This window comes from Apostichopus japonicus, chromosome 21 (assembly GCF_037975245.1).
Source record: "Apostichopus japonicus isolate 1M-3 chromosome 21, ASM3797524v1, whole genome shotgun sequence".
Lineage (NCBI taxonomy): Eukaryota > Metazoa > Echinodermata > Holothuroidea > Aspidochirotida > Stichopodidae > Apostichopus > Apostichopus japonicus.
Genome location: NC_092581.1, coordinates 15,724,263 through 15,745,229, shown reverse-complemented (window position 1 = coordinate 15,745,229; position 20,967 = coordinate 15,724,263). Strand labels below are relative to the sequence as shown.

Genomic DNA, 20,967 nt, shown 5'->3' with positions numbered 1-20,967 from the left:
TGATTCTACGTCACGGCCCACAATATCCGAAAGCCCCACTTTTCAAGGTTTTAAGCCCATTATTTGTTGAGAATTTGAAAATTCACATAAAAAACATACCCATAATGTTGCACAAAATTCAATCTATGGACAAGCAATATAGAAAAACCTCCTTGAACCCCTAACAGACAGGTCAAAATTGCACGAGTAGAGGAAAGTATGATGAAGAATGTTGGTGAGGAAATTTTCGAAAATTCCGACACAGTTAATTTATTGGTGTAGAAATATTGCAACCTCTTATAATGGCTATTATAAAACTTGGTTGAAGGAAATGAAAAACAAAACCCAGATATTTCCGATATCAGGTATATCGAAACCGAACACTACACACATAGGCGTAGGTCCCGTAGGAGGCGGGGGCTGCAGCCCCCCCCCCCCCCCGGAACCCAACTTTTTCCCATTTTTTTTCGGGCACCTACTGAAAGAAAAATAAATAGCAATGAATAGCTTAAAAATGATCTCCTTGGTAATTAAAATAAAGTTCTAAGCTTGGCCGACATTACTACTGTAAAAGAGAGTTTTGACATAAATGGATCTGTATATGCTTTTTTTCCATCTACATAAGACATTTCATTGTTTACATTAGCATCCGGCGGCAGTGGCGTAGGAAGGTACTTTTGAGTGGGGGGGCTGAAGACTGATGGACGGTCTGGGGGAGGGGTCTAAGGGGAGGGGGTGTCCCCCTCCCCTTTGGAAATTTTTGCATTTCCAGGTGCCCTCAGATGCAATTTGGTGCAATATAGCACACTTCAACACCCACTCCATTTTGTAAACTTAATTTTGTATTTTCACCTGGCCTTAGATGCAATTTGGTGCTCCAAATGAGATTTTTTTCTCATTTGGAAATGAAAAAGGGGTTTTCTGACTTGCGAAGCGGGGGGGCGGAATGATACTTCCGCCCCTCCACATTTTTCACTGGGGGGGCTGGCGCCCCCCCAGCCCCCCCGGTTCCTACGCCCTTGTCCGGCGGTACACTTTGCAACTTTCACAGACCGTAAGGTACACGATGCCATACAATGTAATGACTGATGCTTGCTTATATGATATTGGCATCGATATGTTGAACGCGCGCGAAAAATTTTGCCTTTTTCTCGGGCAAGTCATTACAGCCCCCAAATCCAATTGGGCTCCTACGCCTTTGACTACACACATAGACAGTTTTTGAGGCTGTTCATCGTGGAACATGCATTTCAATGCTCACTGATATGATGTTATATCCACTCTTTGCTATACAAATTCGAACAGGCGTGTAGCAAGTAATTGCCAAGGGAGGGGCGAAGCCTGTAGGCAAACTATATCAGCGAAGCGCCACCATGAGTTGGCCGAAAATGCCTCCCAGATCGCTGGAAATGATACTTCCCAGGCCTTGTACGTTGCATCTAATCATCGTCTATTTCAAATTACTAGCGATGTCATAAAGAAAATTTGCTCGGGGGGAGGGGGGCGGTCGCCCCCTTCCCGAAATGCGTCATGTTCCCCGACGACACGGTCGAGTTCAAGACCAGCCACAGTTGGTTCCATATAGCACAATTGTACAATTGTTTAAGGCGTCCGTACTCACACACGCGTTATGATAGACCATATATAGTATATATATATATATATATATATATATTTATATATATATATATATATATATATATATATATATATACACATTAGTGAGAGAGGAAAAATGGAGACGTCAAAAATGGAGTTGTCGGTGTAAGGGGTAGCATGAGGCGCACACCCCCTCCGTAATCCTTGATCCGTCACTGGCTATACCCTGTGTATATAATAGGGATCAGCGCTTTAACTATGACTGTTCCTCTTTCTCTTCCCGAGGTCTTGGCTATCTTCTACTCCCTCCTTTTCTCCTTTTTCTCTCTTTTTTCTCTTTCTTTTCCCTTCCTTCCTCTCCTCCTTTTCTTCCCCCCTCCTTTTCCTCTCTTTTTTTCTCTCCTCTTTTCCTTACCCCGGGGGCGTGCCCCCAACACCCCCCCCCCTGGATACGCGCCTGATATGAAAGAAACTTCATTTGCTCTAATTTAGTTTTTAAGCCTTTCTTTATTGTTTGCTATCTGACATAGGCCAACAAAAAAATCTGATTTTTTTTCTAGTTTCCAATTCTTCAGATCTTGAGGATATATCAGGTTGATTGCTTAACTTTTGTAATTAAGATATATACTTTTTACACATGAATAGAATATTTGTCTTCCATTTTCTTACCAATAGTTTGGATGGAAATAGAAAAAAATCCAGCAGATTGTTAATTCTCCATTTTTTTTTATTGCATTGTTTTTTAATAATATTTTCATTGCTTTCATACAACAAACCCTCCATAATATATTAGCATGTTGTCATGACTTGGCTTAAAAACCATCCCTTTCAGTTGTAGATCCGTAGAAAGGAGGGGGGGAGGTGTGTGGGTGTACCCTACAATTCCAAAGCAGTTCCTAAGAACAACTCAATTATAGACCTCATTTAAAGCCACTGTTTGCCTCAGAATGCGCTATTTTCCGTCCAAGATGTTATTCTTTTCTGGCCACACTCCCTCCATTATGAAATTCTGGATCCACCACCACCTTCAGCCGATGAAATGTTATTCACAGCTTGTGAGTGAAGATTTCACCGTTGGGATCTTAATATCAGAACCATTGACATAAGTTACTGGTTACCTCTGGATAAGAGTACAAAATCATTCAAACAGTAATGATTGCAATAACTGACTTCCTATATACACAGGAAGTGAAACTGGTGACACAGAGACTCTCTCAAATGAGCTCATCTTCGCGTTTCCCCAACGGTTTGATTCACGAGCCAAAAGGTCAAAGTACATTCCAGTGATTCCTCGAGGTCAACCCTTGATTTCATCATGTGATTGAAAGCATAATATTTGATATATTCATTGATGCCAAGTTCACACTTCATTGGTACAATTGTTTTTAGCCAAGATTCTGAACATTTGAGATTTCAACATTTCGAGCATATATTTGTCTGTCAAGACAAACTTTGATTGCTTTATAGAAAGAAAGATCCACCACAAAAAAAAATGTTTTTCATGTGGAAAGAAAAAATAGCCTGATCCCCATACAGGAACTTTGAAAGAACTGACTTTTCTATCAAGTTAGATAATTTCAGGTCGTCCATGTTTCCTGTATTACCATGACAGCCTTGATGGTACCATAATACAATTAGTGTACATCTGTGTGATTAACCTTTACTGGGGGGGGGGGGGGAGTAACTAAAATGGACCTAATAAAGGTACTTTTCTGCTGGTATATTTGTTGTCATCCTTATGGATTAGGTAAGATACCGATACAGGACCTTTGAAAGAAATTACTTTTCTAAAGTTAGATAATTTCAGGTAATACACACTGAACACAGAAGTTCACAGTCGTCCATGTTTCCTGTATAACCGTGACAACCTTGATGGCACCATAATACAATTAGTGTACATCTGTGTGATTAAACTTTACTGGGGGGGGGGAGTCCCTAAAATGGACCTAATAAAGGTACTTTTTGGCTGGTATATTTCTTGTTATCCTTATGAATAAGGTAAGATAGGAATACAGGACCTTTGACAGAACTGACTTTTCTAAAGATAATCAAATTTCAGGTCAGTTCATACACACTAAAGTTCACAGTCTTCCATGCTTCCTGTATTACTGTGACAGCCTAATATGGCACCTTAATTCAATTAGTGTACTCCTTGTAATTAACCTTTACTTGGGGAAAAAGTCCCTAAAATGGACCTAATAAAGGTAATTTTCTGCTGGTATATTTCTTGTTATCCTTATGAATTAGGTTAGATACTTCCGAGATAATGGTGCATTAGGAAACATTGATGAAATATACAGAATCTGTGCGCACAGAGCTTGCTTGAAATTTTTCACTGTGTAACTTCATATGATCAAAATTTCTTTGGAGCAGGGTTGCAACCAGCGGGCTGAGATATTATGGGACCGACCCCTCTCGTCACTTGCCCGATTTGAGTATATACCTGGTCGTGCCCGGCTGGTGACGATAGTTCTCTCCTGCTGTAATCTCAAAACAATCACATAGTCTCTATGTTTGAATGATGAAACCTCGTTAAATGTCTGTACAATTCTCCATTAATTTCATTTTGCACTTTTTTTTGTTACATTTTGTAACCGATATCACACACCGCCAATGTCGTCACAGTCTAATGAATATTTATCACGCATGTTTTTACCATTGGCCAATCACAGCAACTCTCTGTCACCTGTAGTTGTATTCAAATATTCCTGGTATCCTGTTACAAATATGAAGATATGCATAACTCAGTCTTGCAAAATCGTCCATGGTCAAGTTGAACGGTCTCAGAGTTGGATGGACTTCTGATGTCTCAAACATTTCCTGTGTCAAGTCGCTTCGATCATATGGAAAAAGTGTCCTGCGTTAAAAAATATCAAAAATGGGGAAGGTAGACACCATAGATACTGAGGGCTTCAGAGCAAAGGAATTCCCTGTATATATGCTAACATAAAAGTTCAAATCTGATCTAACAAGTGCAATCAATTTTCTATTTTTATATCCTAATTTAATATTTCTTTGGTGCAACTTTTGCAGACTTTTTGCTCACTAAGAAAATGTTATTGTTGAGAGATTCCAAAATTCATAAAAGTACATAATGACATTGAGCAATATTTCTAGCATTTCTAGCAAGATGGTATGCAAAATTTGGGCTGGCTGCATTCAAATGAAAGAGATGACTGGCATGGTTTACCTTCGTATTTCAAGTCTTTTAATCACAAAACATAATTTAAAATGTTTTAAGAAAGGCTAAGAAAGATGTGAACAATTATACTCTTAGCAGGACCACTTTTCGGAGGATTAACAGTAGAAGTAAATATGCTGTCGTATAAAATAAGTCTTACCTTAAAATCTCAAGTTACAAAACATATATAAGATACAGAGAATCCAAAAGGGCACTCCTCAATAAATGTTTTTCATTTTTAAAAAACTAAAATTATTTTGTAATGTAGACTGACACTACTGCTGAAGAGTGGGACAAGAAATGCTATAATGTTAAAGCATTAAGATACCATCATGTTAAAAGCATCAAGATACCATTTCTTCACACTTAGGCTGCTTTCTGATAGTAGGTGAAATTGCTTTTGAAGAGGAGTGGAGAGGATGGGAGGGGTGCATGTTCCCCTCCATACAACTGGAGATCATAGCCCACTGGGGGAGGGAAGGGGGATGCTATACTGTTTATGATTTGAGTTACATTTGCTCATGGAATCACTGGCATGAGTCTGCTGAGATACAAAAAAAACAACCTCTGCCCACGATGGTCATTACAAACTAACTTAGAAACCTGATACTACTTGGTAATAACTTACATAACACCTTTTTCACAGTGCTTTTGCCTGAAATGAAACGTGTGTCTCACAAGTTTTTCCACCAGTTTGAATGGCACTTTGATCTGAGGGTCGATTCGTGGAGTGAAGTGAACTACGCCAACGTCAACCTATGTAAAAACACAAAAAACAACAACAGTTAATAAGCAGTGTTTTTGCCAGCCATAACACAGTACTGCCTTGTCTTCCAGTGGGTGATAAGATACTACATAGACTTGAAAGGTACTGTGACAAATATTCAAACAGTTTCTATCAAACATAATGAAATTCTGACACCACATGGTCCCCCCCACCCCACCAATCTACCTCACCCCTCCACCCTACCCTACAAGAAATTGAAGAACCCTACCCTAGAATAAGGGTCCCTGATAAATTGACAAATTTAAATGTTGTAACTTTCTCAGCAAACCAAATCTATCAGTTGCCAAGTGTCCATGCATTAACACACAAAGCATCTTTTTACAAAGGGGTCATATTTCTTCTTTCACACCTTACAGTAGCGTTAACATAGTGCATCAGATCTGAAGGTAGGGTTAACCATCCGTCCGAATTTCCCCGGACATGCCCTCTTTGTCAATCTTACGTGAGCATCCAGGTGGAGTAACAACATGTTGCAAAATTTCTGGATTTTTAGGTAGTTCCTACAAAGTTGTAACAAATACAGTCTGTGGGGGGAGGGGGCAGGGGGAGGGGGAAACACAGTGATGTTTCCATCTAGCTAGAGACTAATCTCATCCAACTTGAGCAAAGAACGGCAAATTCATCTCACGATTATCTTGCCGGCTTCTTAACATCGAGTCTTATGTCATGTTAGTACCACTCAAAAGTTTATCATTACAACCATATGAGCGGAGGAAATAAATTTTGTCATGAAAACTGATGATAAGAAAGATAACTCTAAAATACAAATTGAAAACCCTTTATACTAACTCAGCATGACCGCAATGCAGAGATTGTTAATATTCAATACTTTGAATTGACGAGTGTTAGCTCGTGGCTTCGGTCAGCTTGCGGCTTTGATAAGCCAATGAGGCTTCTTCGCGAGTTCCTGCTTGCAGGAGGATCTAAAATACATACCTACATACACAAATACAAACATGACAGCAGGGGAGAAATTGTTAATATTCAATACTTTGAGTTGAAGAGAGACAATGATGTACTTACATCTGGAGGAGGCACAAAAGCTTTACCTGGAATCGTAAAGCTCAGCTTCACCTTGCAGAGGTACTGAGCCATGATGGACAATCGGCTACGCTGGGGGTCATTTGGTCGGGCCACTAGCCTCTAGCGAAATGAAAAAGTTGAGATTATTAAAGAGCGGTGATTTGAAAGGTTTGCTATCAATCAAAACTGCTGACATTACCAAACATGCTATTTTCTGCATGACCTCCAGAAAATGTAGGAACAACATGGCACATATTACCATGGAGACAACAAATAGTCACATATAGTAAAACAAGCGACTAGTTCAAACATAAACAAAAATAACATAATTTTAAATTACAAAACGGGAAAAGGGTACTTTTTGTGCAAAACATGGGGACTTTCAGGTTTATCACAGAAGTGGGAAATGTGACTCTGTACCCCTAACCCCAGGCTCTGCCACACCTGAATAAATGCTTGAAGGCATCTATTTTAATCGATTTTGATTGCTGCAGGAGAGAAACTACAGGTACAGCAAAACTTGAAAATAATCCAAAATTGATATGTGATAATCATTTCAACTGAATGCAGGCCTCAGCTTTATGAAACCAGCAAGTGGAAGATTCACCTACGAGAACTGTTCTTACCTCCGCAACCTCTTTCTGAAATGTTAACAACATGTTGCTCCGCCCGTAAGTGAATGGCCCGTTCTGATTGGACACTGCCTCCAGCCAATTGATGATCAAAGGTGTCGACACATTGAACGGTAAGTTACCGATGATGTGGATATTTGGAATATCTAACAAAACATATGAAAGCAATGGATGAGATGCATACAGATATATCTTTATTAATCAAACTTTCTAAATTGCACTCTGTTGTGTGAAGTTTGGCAGCATGAAAATATAGTAGTTACAGTTAAAGTTGAAGGTTTACAGTCTTGTACCAAGGCAACTTCTCACACAACTTAACAACAGTTACGCCCGGTCATTGTTACAATAACTTTTCACAAATATATACCCAAGAGTACACAATTCAACAGTCGTAGGAAGCTTGAAGGAGCCCACAATGGGATTTTTCATAGGGTATAGCAACAAACCTTCTCATACAACTGTATTAAAATGTTGCATATCAGGTCCCAATTTACATACCTCAGGGATGAAGAGAGAAGAGGATCAATAGAGATGAAGTGACTTGCCTAAGGACACGACATAATCATCTGGCCAGGTCTTGAACCTTAGATCGCAAATCCTAAAATACTGATACTGAATCATGATTCACTCTCAATCTCTGCATAATTTAGCATATTTTATACTGCATCATACTGCATTAGCATACTTAGTTATCCACACAAAATGATAACTCCAGCAGAATGCATAACTTAGGCATGCATAAAATACCTTAAATAGCTTGATGTTGAACAGTTTAAGAAAGCAGCAAACCTCTTTCCTACGTGAAAGTGTTTCATCTGCAGCAGGGACCTACAATTTTTACATATCTGGATGATGAAAGCAACTGTTCAAGCCAAGAATTTACCTCCATTCCAATCCTGTTTGGGAATGTCAGGAAAAGCAGTCTCCATGTCATACTTGAGAATATCATCCTTAATAATTCTGACTTTTCCTTCGCTTGCCTCTCTCAAAAGCTGAAAAGAATAACGATGAAAGAAATCCAATTTCAAAATTTAGCAGCAACATTTTTTATTGCTAGGTAATAGGTATCTTCTTTAGTTGATTCCAACACTTTGTGTCACTAATATCCCATAGCAGTCTACCTCATCAGCTTGACAAATCAATTTTGCTTCCCAAACAAGTAAGTAGAGTAAAATGTCAAAACTTGAAAATTTACAAATTTTCTCCATTTTGTGATAATGTATGATTAATACAGAATTGAGAATAATGTCTAGGGATAGGAACTTTATGGAAACCAAAAAAGGAACCAATAATTACTTGCCCATCCTTGCCTTCAGTGGTGAAAATTCTAAGAGAATGTCTGTCTTTGATCATGTCGTAGCATTCAAGGAGAAACCAAAGCTAAATGTGGAAGACAAATTGAAAATATCCAAAATTGCATTTTGCTGTTTACCTCTAAACTTGGAAGGAATCTTCCATCCTTTTCCACTACCAAAACATCGGAAGCTCCATGTTGCAAAATTGAGCGAGTCAAACCGCCCGGTCCTGGCCCCACTTCACAAACAGATGCCCCTTTAAGGTTACCAGCTTGACGTACAATTTTATCTGTTCAAAATAAAAGTATCAAAATTATTTGCCAGAGTTCGGCTGGGAATTAAACTGTCACACCTATTGTCTATTCAGTCATAAAGAAACCTTCCTTTGACACATACATTTTCCTACTGTATCTGTTAATTACATTGCTGGTACTTACCTGTCAGATTTAAATCTAAGATGAAGTTCTGTGACAGTTGCTTCTCAGCTCTCAGGCCATACAGTCTGATGATTTCACGAATGGTCGGTAACGGTGGCAACCTCATGATGCCAAAGAGATTGTACCTTTATAGCTGCAAAGCAGAAAGCAGATGATTCATGCAACTTACTAGACTGACGAGAGGATGATGATCAGTTCGCAATAATGAACAAAGACCAGATCTCCTTACTGTAGCCTTGAAGGGGGGCAGTGTCATTCGACATCGTTACTTTCCGCCATAGAAAATGTGCTCTTCCAGCAATGTTACTGCCATGGCGGTTAAGCACTTTTTTCTATGGCGGAAAGAGCATATTATTGTGGGAAGGAGTAACGTAAGTATAAGGGTTATACTATAAATGTAAACTGTTACCCCTGCTTTATAACAATTTGTGATAACTTTAATAAAATATCTGTGGGAATGACTTTTGAATTTCCTCCGAAGCCTTGTTTGCCCAAGTAAGGGAAGAAATGTACCCAATGTTTTCCCTTTGTGAGATTTATAATGATCACATACATGAAATATTTGCAGTGTGTTAATGACTTTTGAAATTCCTCTGAAAACCTGTTTGCATGACCAAGTAAGGGGCAAAAATATATCCCATGTTTTTCCCTTTGCGACATTTAGAAAAATAATTGATTACAATAATGAAATATCTTTGCATGAATGACTTCGAAATTCGGTCGATAACGCTATATTGCGGAAAGGTATGGCGGTATGTTCATATGGTGCAATGGCACTAGAGTTTCTTGTAGTTTATAAGTTGTACAGTAGGTGCTGTGGAGGCCACATATAAATGACAAATGCTCAGGTCTTGGTTCCTACAGACTACAATACTAGGCCTAGGCTAGACCTAGTTCAAAACAAGCCAGAATAAACTTTTGTCACATGCTACAATCAATGTTATATTGATAAACATTACTGAGACCAGTCTAAAGTAAAGTTACACTAAGTAAGACTAGAGTTTTAATAGTCTAGGCTACTACTACTAGTACTACCATTAGGCAGTAGTAACGTCTCTAACTTAGGCTAGGCATAAAGTTAGGCTTTGTAGAAGGGGTACTGTCCCCTAGCCAAGGCCTATATTTATGGAAAGCATCAGTTTACCACATACCTTTCGCATATCAGTCAGTACCGGATCAGCAGTAAAGTTAGAACTAGGATAGTAAGTGTACCGTTCACGTATCCAAAATAATCTTTTACGTAGTGTGAATATACACATGTGGATTTGTTTACATCGCAAAATTGGTACCAACGATAAGATGCTATATTGAAATAATCAGCCGTTTTAAACTTGACTGTTGCATAATGGTAGATTAAGTCCAAAAATTAAGAGCATAAAATGTAATAAAATTACAAAATAAAGTAAGGAGTTGTTTTGTTTTGTTCTAATTTAGAGTATTTGTTGGTTAAATCTCAGTCATTCTACGAAAGCGACTGTTATTGCTAGCAAAGTGATACTTAGACTAGCATCATGAAACAATCGTCAATAAACAATTTTGCAAATCCGTTTTATAGGCAATTTAATTTATTTAAAGTATTTTTAGATATAAAATATTTATATGTATATTCATTTAATATTCAATTGAGTTAATTTGGTCTTTAATCTAAATAAATCAATAAATGAAACGTTGCAATTTTAGGGTGTCTACATATTATGTGGTAACCATAAACATTCCTGATTTGCAAATTCGCTGCTTATACATACATCTTCATTCTCAGCGCTCATTCACGTTGCAGGTATCAACAACTTCTCCGAAAATGAGAAGAAATTTTCGTTAAGGAAAAGTTAATGGGGTTCGTCAGCAATAGAGGGGGAACACTGCGAAATGTCAATGGAATGTCTTGTTGTGACCTCGCAGTCGCTAGGCCTTTGCCTATGCCTACGCTTTTTTTAAATTTCACTAGCATAGGCTATTACTAGTATTATTAGTTACTGAGTAGGCATACATGGTCTAATATTTGACTGTCCCTGATTTATCTGCCGTGGCGGAAATTGTGTGTGTGTGCAGTTTGAGTGGAACAGTTGTTGCATCTTAGGATAAATATGTTCCATTTTGCAAGACGTGGTTATGGAATATGGGTGAACAACATTGCCATTAAACATAGGCTACAGTATGCCAAGCCTATGCTTTGGTCTACTCCAGACTTGCATTCTCATTTATAAATAAAGCCCAATGCTCAAAAAATATAAGTGTATTAATGTATGATAAGATTTAATGGCATTAAGGTGAGCAGGAGTGAAATGTAAATATAGTGCCCTCACCTATCTTACACAGTTACAGTCTATTTCATGAAAGAAAGAGGACAAGACCAACTTTTTGTCGATTCGGCAGTCTAAGCACTTAAGTTAAAGGAATTTCTACAAAAACTAAACAGATCTCATGTTACTTTGCGCTATTATTGTGTTTCCAGTGCTATGCTAGGATTTATGATGGTAATTTTCAGTACTCTTAAATGAACGGTTTTGAATTTTTTACTCAGATCATATGAAAATTTAAAATGAAGTAGACGAAACAGAGGATACCTCAGATGACAGATGACCTAACAGATCATGCAAAGTAGTGCAATGGGTAAAGCAAACAAGGAATGCATCTTGTGAATTCTAATCAAAACCTTCTGATTGGTAATCTGAGGACCTACTGTAATTTTTCTTCATAAATTGACTCTCATCTTTGGAACTGACCAAGGTCTCGAGCATCATTCCAATAAGCTTGATCAAGTTCTGTTAATAGTAGTTAGTTAGTCAGTAAAGATGGGTTCCATTCTCGGAGTCAGTAAGAAACAAGCTCAAATTTTATGTGTTGGTTTGGATAACAGCGGAAAGACGACCATCATCAACAAGCTCAAACCTAAAGAGGTAAGCATACTTTTTAAAATTGCTATCATCATTCAATGTATCTGAAATGTAATTGTACTTTGAAAACTAATCACGTAAGAGATCGTGTAAACGTCTCTGTAAATGTTTTCATAGAACATGAAGTACATATTCTACACTGTTTGATTCATATATCCTCGGTGTACTCAAGTTTAATTTTCAGAGAAATCAATTAATATTGTTATATATACCTGTATGTATATGTTTGAGTATAAAAAATCTCTTTCTTCTGCACTTGAAAGTTTATTGGTAGTTATCATTGTTTATTCAGTTACAGCAAAGTTTAGTAGACCAGTCAGTCACTATGCAGTTCCTGTATTTCATTAGTTCGGGGAAAAAGGACAGATTAAGGAAGAAATACTAGTGGGTCCTAGGAATCTATTCCAAAAGTAACAAATTATTCCTATTTGTTGGGATTGCTTTGTCTTGTGTGTATATATATATATATATATATATATATATATATATATATATATATTTATATATATTTATATATATATATGTATATATATATATATAGATAGATAGATATATATAGATATATAGATATATATATTTCTATATGTATTTCTATATATGTATTCCTATATGCTTATACATATATGCTTTCTAATTTTGTTTTCAGACCCAAACGGAAGACATTGTACCCACCATTGGATTCACTGTAGAGAAATTCAAGTCTACAGCGGTCAATTTTACAGTCTTTGACATGTCTGGGCAGGGCAAATACAGAAATCTTTGGGAACATTATTACAAGTGAGATACAGTTAACTGTTATTTTACTCACATCTTGAACACTTTGTGAAGAAAATCTTGAAAAGTTGTGGAGAAATTTGCATTGCTACTTTGTCTGTATTTTATTAAGAATGAGAGAGAAACATTTTGCCTTTGCAGTAAAATGTCTCAAATCTTAACATTTGGAGTAATTTTATGAATGTAGCCCTGGAAATATTACAGCCTTGAAAAATATCCTTCTGTTCTTTTTAGAATGTATAAACCATATCCAAACGAGACAATCACATTTTCATTTATTAAGTTGGCAGGTGGTGTAATCTTAACAGTTTGTGATACATTTGATTGTAAGTTTTTCAAACAACGTAATTGAAGGAGACATCAACAACAACAATTACAACCAGATTATTTGTTATGATGACATTATAGACTACCCACTGAGTTATAACTTTCCTTGCATAACTGAAGAATCGGGTTGTAACTTCAAACAAACTTAAATTTTGGGGTTCTGTAGATATTGATGTGTACTTCGTGCATAAATGCATGTATGCCAGTGGAATATCCCTTTGCTGTGGAATATCCCTTTGCTGCCTTTACAAGAAATAGTCTTTCCTTTGAAATTCAAAGAAAGGAAAACCTTATAAAGTTGATCAAAAGCCCCCTTATGAGAGCAGGAGGGGTAGGGGACATGTTTTGCACAAAAGCAACAGGAATTTGTTTAAACTGTAAGAATTTTCTATCGATAGAAATGGTTCTACTGTTTTGATCGGCGAGCTTTTTATAAGGAGTCCTATCTCTCAACTTATTGTACCATCATTTGGACAAGTTTTGTTGCAAAGGAAATGTCAGAAATTCTGTTGGATGGATAATATCCGATAAAAACTAAAACTTGATGTCCTCTATTTAAAAATGAAAACATGTTTAAGCAGTGTTTCTTATTTGACTTTTTGGTCTAATCATTCAGTTTTTAAGTTAAATGTCTTCTTTTGATTCTACTTTCACAGAGATGCTGAGGGCATCATATTTGTTCTTGACAGCAGTGACAAGCTGAGGATGGTGGTTGCAAAGGAAGAACTAGATCTTTTACTGCAACATTCAGGTAAGATGTTACCTACTGTGTGGTGGGAAGCAGGGCTGTTAAGGGCCAGTTTGGCCCCCCCCCCTTCCCCTGAGCCTGTCCCTTTTCAAGTCTTCATAAGTTCATCGTACAGCCATTGGCATATGGATCTAGACCTGCACCGTATTTACCTAACCCTGGGGACTGGCATCCCTTCCCCATCCTGCCCTCTTCAGCCTTGGTGAGAAGACTATATTATATAAATAACACATATCAATACATCCCTCTATTATCAAGAACTGATATAACTGCAATGCTAGTGGTGAACATCTTTCCATAAACAGGTACAAAGCAAAATCTTTTTTTTGTAGTTGATTGAAAAAACAGAAAATAACTGATTGTCATATACCAGGAATTTTGATATAGTTGTGAGGTATTAGGTTGCTCAAGTTCCTTCATGTGGAAGAAGGTGGACCTAGGAGTGTCAAAGCCCTTCAATTACAATGCTATGTCTTCCTGTATTGTTTCTGTTGTTGTAACCAAAAGGGTTTTGTTCGAAAATACCAAAATGTAAAGTTTCTCATATGAGCTAGTATGGACATTGATTTGCAGTATTACACGTTTTGCTTTGGTTCATGAATATATGTGAATAAAACAAACTAAACAGGGGAAACTACATGGTTCTAACACGTGTTGCAAGTATGGCCTAACGCTGTGGGTTTTTATATAACAGCACCATGATATATCTTATGGAGAAATGTGCATTGCAACTTTATCTGTATGTTTGTTAAGTGAGAGTAAATTTTGCTGTTGCAGTGAAAAGTAGATCAAATCTTAACATTTGAAGTAATTTTACGAACGTGAGCCCAGTAATTATTCAAACGGGTGATATCATCACAACAGCAGGTGAAAATCATCCTTGCTCATTTAAAGAAAGTACAAACCACATATTCCAAACCAGAGGATCAAAACTTGGTTGCATATTTCTAGTTCATGGTACATTGATTCCAAACCAAGGTTTTAAAACATCACATTGCAAAAGAGTGATGGTTTTACCACCTGTTACAAATATGTCATTACACTGTGGTCTTTATATCACAGCACCATGATATACTTCGTCAATATCTTCCATACGATTTCATGTGTTATTAGGCATTAGTCACTTTATCGTAAAAGCTAATTCACTGTAATCACTTCATTTCTAATATGAACGAAATCTAGTAATAAATATATATCGAAATAAAATGTTTATAAATAAATAGACCTGGAAAGGGAAGATGCCACAAACGCAAGGTGACCATAGCCTGGCATTGGTTTTCTATATTTTGTGTTCATTGTTTTTCTATGTTTTCTATGTATTGTGTTCATTGATGCCACCTAAATTTGCCCTGTTGAAGCTGTAATCGTACATGTTTTGCTCACTTCTTTTAAACTTTTTAATTTACAGAAATTAAAGGCAGGAGGATTCCTGTCCTATTCTTTGCTAACAAAATGGACATGAAAGATTCCCTGACCTCCGTGAAATGTTCCCAAATGTTGGAACTGGAGAGAGTCAAGGACAAACCATGGCATATATGCTCTAGTAATGCCTTAACACAAGAGGGCCTTCATGAGGGTGTCCAATGGCTCACAGGTTTGTTGGAACAGTTTGGTCAATTTAGTGGTGTATTTATCAAAAGTACTAATAATGTTTATTTCTATAATTGTACGGCACAGTGCTGATATAACTGTAACTTTACTGAGAAATGAGATCAGTTAGACTCAATTTGCTGAAATTTTATATTAATATTATTATTTCTATAAAACTGTATGTATCATAAAATGCAACTGTATCTACTGCAAAATGCCTGTGTTACCTACACGGGTATTTCCAGTAGATACAACTTTTGTTTTGTATATACATAGTTTTAAAGAAATAATAATATAAATATATAATATAAGAAGGACTCAACGTTTCAAACCATGAAGGATTTTTTCAGAGGCGGACTGAAATGAAAGATCAACGTAGGGTGTAACAAAGAGGAAGGTGGATGGATTCCTAAAGCCAGATCTCGAAAGAGATACTTTTAACAGATTTTATGTTAATGAAATGGAGGTAAACAACAAAGGCAAATGAATATATATAATTGAAATCGTAATGAGTTGGAAAATCAAGAACATTGAAAAATCTTCCAGCCTCCACCGGGGTTCGAACCCGGGCCTCCCACTTTATATGCGGACACCCTAACCACTAGGCTATGGATGCTGATTGTATGTCGGTGTCCAGAGGTTCGAAACCAGTAAGGAAGTTCGTAATTCCACTGTAGGCGTTTGTCACCTGTATCGAACAATACTAGTTCTGTTTATATATATATATATGTATATATTTATATATATCTATATATATATATATATATATATAAATACAATACAATACACCAACAACTCTATAATCCCCGGCAACCCCGACGAGGATCCTATATATTCATGGAGCATAACGTGAAGCTACCAGTTGTCTGACGATCGCTATAACGCGTGAAACTCCGAGTTACAACTACTAGTGTTCCACTAGTCTCAACTAGTATCAACATATATATATATATATATATTTATATATATATATTTGGGCTTATAATACTGAAAAGTGCAGCAGACCTTTGAGCTAGTTTCACCTACAGTTTCACTTTTGTCAGTTTGTCACAAATGAATTGGAATCTTGAAGTGGCACAAACATGCACGGCAAAGGTTTCATTTTGTCCGTAGGTTTAATCGTCATAGTAACAGGGATCCCTTTTGTCTGTCTTTAACAGTGATGCTAATACTTCCATCATCATTGAAATTATGGTTTCAAATCAGTGTGTGTGTGTAGATGTATGTATTTTATAGTTGCTATATTTATTTATTTTATTTTATTCCCAAATATTGATTTGTGACTCTGTATATACCTTTGGTATAATTTTTTTCTCTTTGTCTGTTATTTTTTTTCAGATCAATTAACATCCCAAACCTAGCTGCCGTCTTTTCGTTTCTGATATCATCGAGTTTTATTATAACCTTGAACAGGATGCAGGTATTCAGCTGGTTGGAACTACAAACCCAAGAGTTCAACTTTGTATCATATTGTAAAGATGTAAATCGAATGCGATGGATATATCAGCCAAGGCCATAGCAATTATAATGTTTCTGATGGTATACAGTAACTTTGCGATGCTGAAAGGACAACCATCATGACGATCTCTCAGATTCTGCCCCCCCCCCCCCCCAGTGTTTAAGCTAAATGGATCCTTCAACGATGAGATTTCACCAATGGTCGATCAGATTCAGCCAGAATGAGATTTTATACATGGAGAGTCCTCAAGTCAATACAGTCCAAGCAAGGAAGAAAATGAACCCAACTTCCCCTGCATGTGTTGAAGTTTACTCTAGAATACCATTAAAAACTTGTGAATGAAATCATTCATGAAAGTGCTTCAGAATACAAAAGTAATATTCCTTGGTTTACCGTAGCTTCATTCATTTTCGTCGAGGCCGATTAAAAAGTGCTCTTGAAAAAGTTCTTTTCCGTTTGCATGGGAAACGAGAGTCTGTCGGTGAAGCTAAATAAAATTAAAACTAAGAAGTTCTGTGAGCGTTGTTTTCAATTTGCGGCCCCACCCCAAACTCTGGCACACTCTCACCACCCACATTAGGAATGCCCCTACCATATACAATTTTAAAAGCCTCTTAAAAACACTCACTTATTCACGTGCTACCCTCATCGGACCTTGTAAATTTTTTTTAAATCCTTTCTGTGTATCTTTAAGTTTTTGTTCTACTATGCTGTATTTTTGTAGTCATTTTGTTTCTTGTAAAGCACATTGAGACTGTCGGCACAATGCGCTATATAATTAAGATTTATTATCATTATTATGTTATGTGTAACACAGTACGCAAAGTATACCATCGTATACGTATATTGAGGAAGATCCTTACCTTTGCAAACTTACATTCTCCTGCCACACGAAGTACTTAAAGATATATGTTTTCAGCAAGATAGTGGTCATTTAGTCACTTAAGAAAATGTTTGAAAGTGTGTTGCAGTTTTTGATACTTTGAGACATTTTTTGCATATATCTAGCATTTTTGTATAACTATGTAGTCCCTATAAAAGGAACTGGTTGCATTTCATCGCAAAAAAATTGGGACGTTTAACGCACCGTGGTACTTTGTTCAAACTATCGCAAAAGTAGGTTTGAACTCAGTTATTTATCTCTGTTTATACCAAAGATGTGAGTTGGTTGGGTAATTAGTGGATGGAAAAATAATACAATCCAAATTTTAGACCAGATTATTATATGTAAAGTAGGTTAGACTGATTTGTCTGCAACGAATGTCTGGCAAGCATAGACAAAGGTCCAAATATTCATCTCTTTAAAAGTTGTGAGCTTCTTCACAGTATTCAACTTATGTTGTGTTACAATCAGGGGGGTAGGAGCCGGGGAAATGGGGGTACGTGCACCCCACTTTTTCCAAAATGGCAAATGTGCCCTACTGGCAAATAAAATGTGCCCCTTTGATGAAGAACTGTCTTTTGGATATCTTAAGCCTTTGTTAATTTTAATATTTTATTTTAATTATTCATGTGCACCATAATAGTATTGATAGCATACTAACACATATATATCTAAGTGATATGGCCGGTGTGTATTGGTTTATAGCATAACGAGTGGTGGTTGTGGAATGAGAAAATGCCCCTCTGATGTTGTGCCCCCCCCCACACTTTTTGGAAGCTTCCTACCGCCCTGGTTACAATACATCAAGACTATATATTTGAATATTTAGGAGTGTTAATTTAACACCTATTGATTTAAATTTGAATAAGTGATGTTAAAGCATTTACAATATCTGTTAGTTTACATTCCCCCCCCCCTGCCACCCATTGCACCCCCCCCCCCCCACAAAAAAAAACTCTACATATAAATATTCACTTCACATCGGTAGGGCCACAACTTTTTTGAGTCTTAACGATGAAGTTATATGGTATTATATCACATACTATCATTTCAATATAATATTTTCCTGCCTCACCCGCCATGTAAGAATCCATGCATGGATTTTACAGGGTAATGCTAATTTCATATATCCATGACAACTTATTAAACTACACATTTTGTCCCCTCTTCTACCTCTTATGACTTGTAGTCACCCTTTACAAACCCCCACATGCACCTTGTAATTTCACTGTCCATTTGCGCAAAGCTTCAGAAAGACACCTTTATTATAGTACGTAGGCTACTCATTTAAGTTGTGCGTGATAAACCTTAACTTCAACAATGTAGAAAATGATTACTGTCCATATATTGTTTTCATTTAAGTTTTGTCTTTCACTTTCAATCTGTATTTATGAAGCTGTTAATTTGATCAAAGTAACAATGCCTTGAATACATAAACACAGGGAAAAAAATATTTCATAGAGTTGATGTTATTTTTCCTTTTATTTGTCTTCTAGAACTTGTTTACTTAATGTGATTTGATCTGTTGAGTTTAGGGAATAACTTTGAGAATATCGATACATAAAGGATATCCACTGTTGTCCATTGTCAATAGTATGATGGGGTACTTTAACTTCTCGTGTTCCTTAGATTCGTAAATTGCGTTATACATATACTTGCACTAGAAGACACTGATAGTTGCCGTGTTTGTAAATCAAATTGTAACCACTTTTTTCAATCGCAATTTTAAACTACAATGCCTGAACCGAAACGGCCAAAATCACCACAGTGCAATAAAAGCATATCAATTTTGTATTTTGAGACACTTTCGTGTATTATGCAACCGATTTTGCGAAATTTTCCTTAAACTTCAACGCATGCGCGAAGTTAGGGATTCCCCCCCCCCCCCCCCTTAATTCAAATCATCGATGAAATCACATAGTTAAGTTGCTAGAACTGAACCATGCACTGGGCAAACTCAGCGCAGCGATCTTTTCAAATAACAATTAATGACCAAACTATCGCGAATTTACCGTAAACCGTCATACATTTGAAATTATTCTTTAAACTGCAGCAGATGGTTAGGCTACAACCAAATCGCAATACATAAGGACGTTCCCCGGGCGTCGGAGCCGGTACGGCAGGTCCGGCGAATGCCCGGACCAATATTCACGGCGCAAAAAAAAAAAAGTAGGACTAAGAAAAAACAATGGCAAAATACAATCGTGGAGGTATATTTTTCAATAATTTTCAATAATGATCATACGGCAAGTAGGTTAAATGTGACTACTCTGGCATGGCAGAGGTCTTGTTTTCAAGCTCGGGAAGTGCCATTTCCTGCAATCTGGGAGGCATTTTTTTTCAAAATTTCCTACATTTCGCTACGCGCCAATCATGGTGGCGCGTAGCGTAGTTTGACCTACCAAACGTCCCCCGATAATTATGATAGATGGCCACACTCTGTTCTGCCGTACCAATCCCAAATAGCTTCCGAAGCCCCTGCTACATAAAGTTAAGTGGTCATGTCGTGAACAATGCCTCATGAAGTCGAGATGGGGAAATAACCATAACCTCTAGAATTATATTCGGTAAGGATCTGTACGTGGGAAAAATATCAGTTTCTAAAACGTGCAGTGTAGACGTTTATGTATGCCTGGATTGTTGGCATCGTATAGCGGAAATTCACATCTTGTTATCTCAATATTTATTATGATGGGCGTCCGTAGGAGGATGCATGGTAAGGGGGCACCCTCCCACCCCCCCCACTCCTTGTTATAAAATAAATAAACCACTGCGATTAACACTTTGTCATTCGTCTGGTTTATTTCATTAACGATAATATGTCAATAAACCCTAGATAATTATTTGCACGAATAAACCAGATGTACGATTGTTATAACATGTGACGCTGATGGCATCACCCAATAATATCAAATTTACGAGCAATTCGAGTTGACCGTTAAAGCTTCAGGTAGTAACCGACATTGGATGTAATATTTAACTTATTCCATAACATTTGAGCATATATGCGAACGCAGTACGCACTCAAAAGTCAATAACGCACCACGCGTACGGAACACTGAAAAACGGTTACATCTCTATGTTCCTACGTCTCTTTGTTCCGACAATACGAAATAATTTTTGGACTCATAATTTTTTTTGACCAAAAATTGCTTGTGACTAGAAATCTGTTTGTACAGCAAGCGGCGCGGCGAGACAGATTTTTTGTTGGTAACCCGCGATGTTTTGTGTCCACACTGCAGGCGCCTTTTTTTTCTCTTGTTTTTCGTGAAAAAAATTTGGTGGGTCCAAAAAACTTGATTCCCCAAAAATATATTAGGTCCAAAAAAAGTTGGGTCCGAAAAATTTTGGGTCCAAAA

The 20,967-nt window shown here is 37.1% G+C and overlaps 2 protein-coding genes across 3 annotated transcripts; one reads left to right on the top strand and one right to left on the bottom strand.

The window, feature by feature from the left end:
• Nucleotides 1–391: 391 nt before the first annotated feature.
• LOC139962564 (dimethyladenosine transferase 1, mitochondrial-like) lies at nt 392–10,239 on the bottom strand. Its single transcript, XM_071962677.1, has 8 exons — nt 10,085–10,239; nt 8,934–9,066; nt 8,634–8,785; nt 8,085–8,193; nt 7,196–7,347; nt 6,570–6,689; nt 5,388–5,515; nt 392–4,435 (listed from the first exon to the last, which is right to left on the bottom strand). Exons 2-8 carry the CDS (start codon nt 9,037–9,039, stop codon nt 4,261–4,263), a joined length of 942 nt encoding a protein of 313 aa, XP_071818778.1. The 5' UTR covers nt 9,040–9,066; nt 10,085–10,239; the 3' UTR covers nt 392–4,260.
• Nucleotides 10,240–10,586: 347 nt separating this feature from the next.
• On the top strand, nt 10,587–19,061 carry LOC139962565 (ADP-ribosylation factor-like protein 6). Of its 2 annotated transcripts, none has more exons than XM_071962678.1 (6): nt 10,587–10,710; nt 11,455–11,830; nt 12,474–12,604; nt 13,585–13,679; nt 15,085–15,270; nt 16,605–19,061. In XM_071962678.1, the coding sequence occupies exons 2-6, from the start codon at nt 11,726–11,728 to the stop codon at nt 16,625–16,627; spliced, it is 540 nt and encodes a 179-aa protein (XP_071818779.1). In that variant the 5' UTR covers nt 10,587–10,710; nt 11,455–11,725; the 3' UTR covers nt 16,628–19,061. The 2 variants fall into 2 exon arrangements, with proteins under 2 accessions (XP_071818779.1, XP_071818780.1); XM_071962679.1 differs by having other exon boundaries at nt 10,638–10,767.
• Nucleotides 19,062–20,967: the final 1,906 nt, after the last annotated feature.

Bases quoted from the DNA above. Each gene is read 5' to 3' on its own strand.
- LOC139962564 (XM_071962677.1), bottom strand. From the start codon at position 9,039: ATGAGGTTGCCACCGTTACCGACCATTCGTGAAATCATCAGACTGTAT. The intron at 7,348-8,084 runs GTAAATTCTTGG...ATGTTTTGTTAG, and splicing joins CAAACAGGATTGGAATGGAG to ATATTCCAAATATCCACATC. The intron at 4,436-5,387 runs GTAAGTTATTAC...TTTTTAACGCAG, and splicing joins CACTGTGAAAAAGGTGTTAT to GACACTTTTTCCATATGATC.
- LOC139962565 (XM_071962678.1), top strand. From the start codon at position 11,726: ATGGGTTCCATTCTCGGAGTCAGTAAGAAACAAGCTCAAATTTTATGT. The intron at 12,605-13,584 runs GTGAGATACAGT...CTACTTTCACAG, and splicing joins CTTTGGGAACATTATTACAA to AGATGCTGAGGGCATCATAT. The intron at 13,680-15,084 runs GTAAGATGTTAC...TTTAATTTACAG, and splicing joins TCTTTTACTGCAACATTCAG to AAATTAAAGGCAGGAGGATT.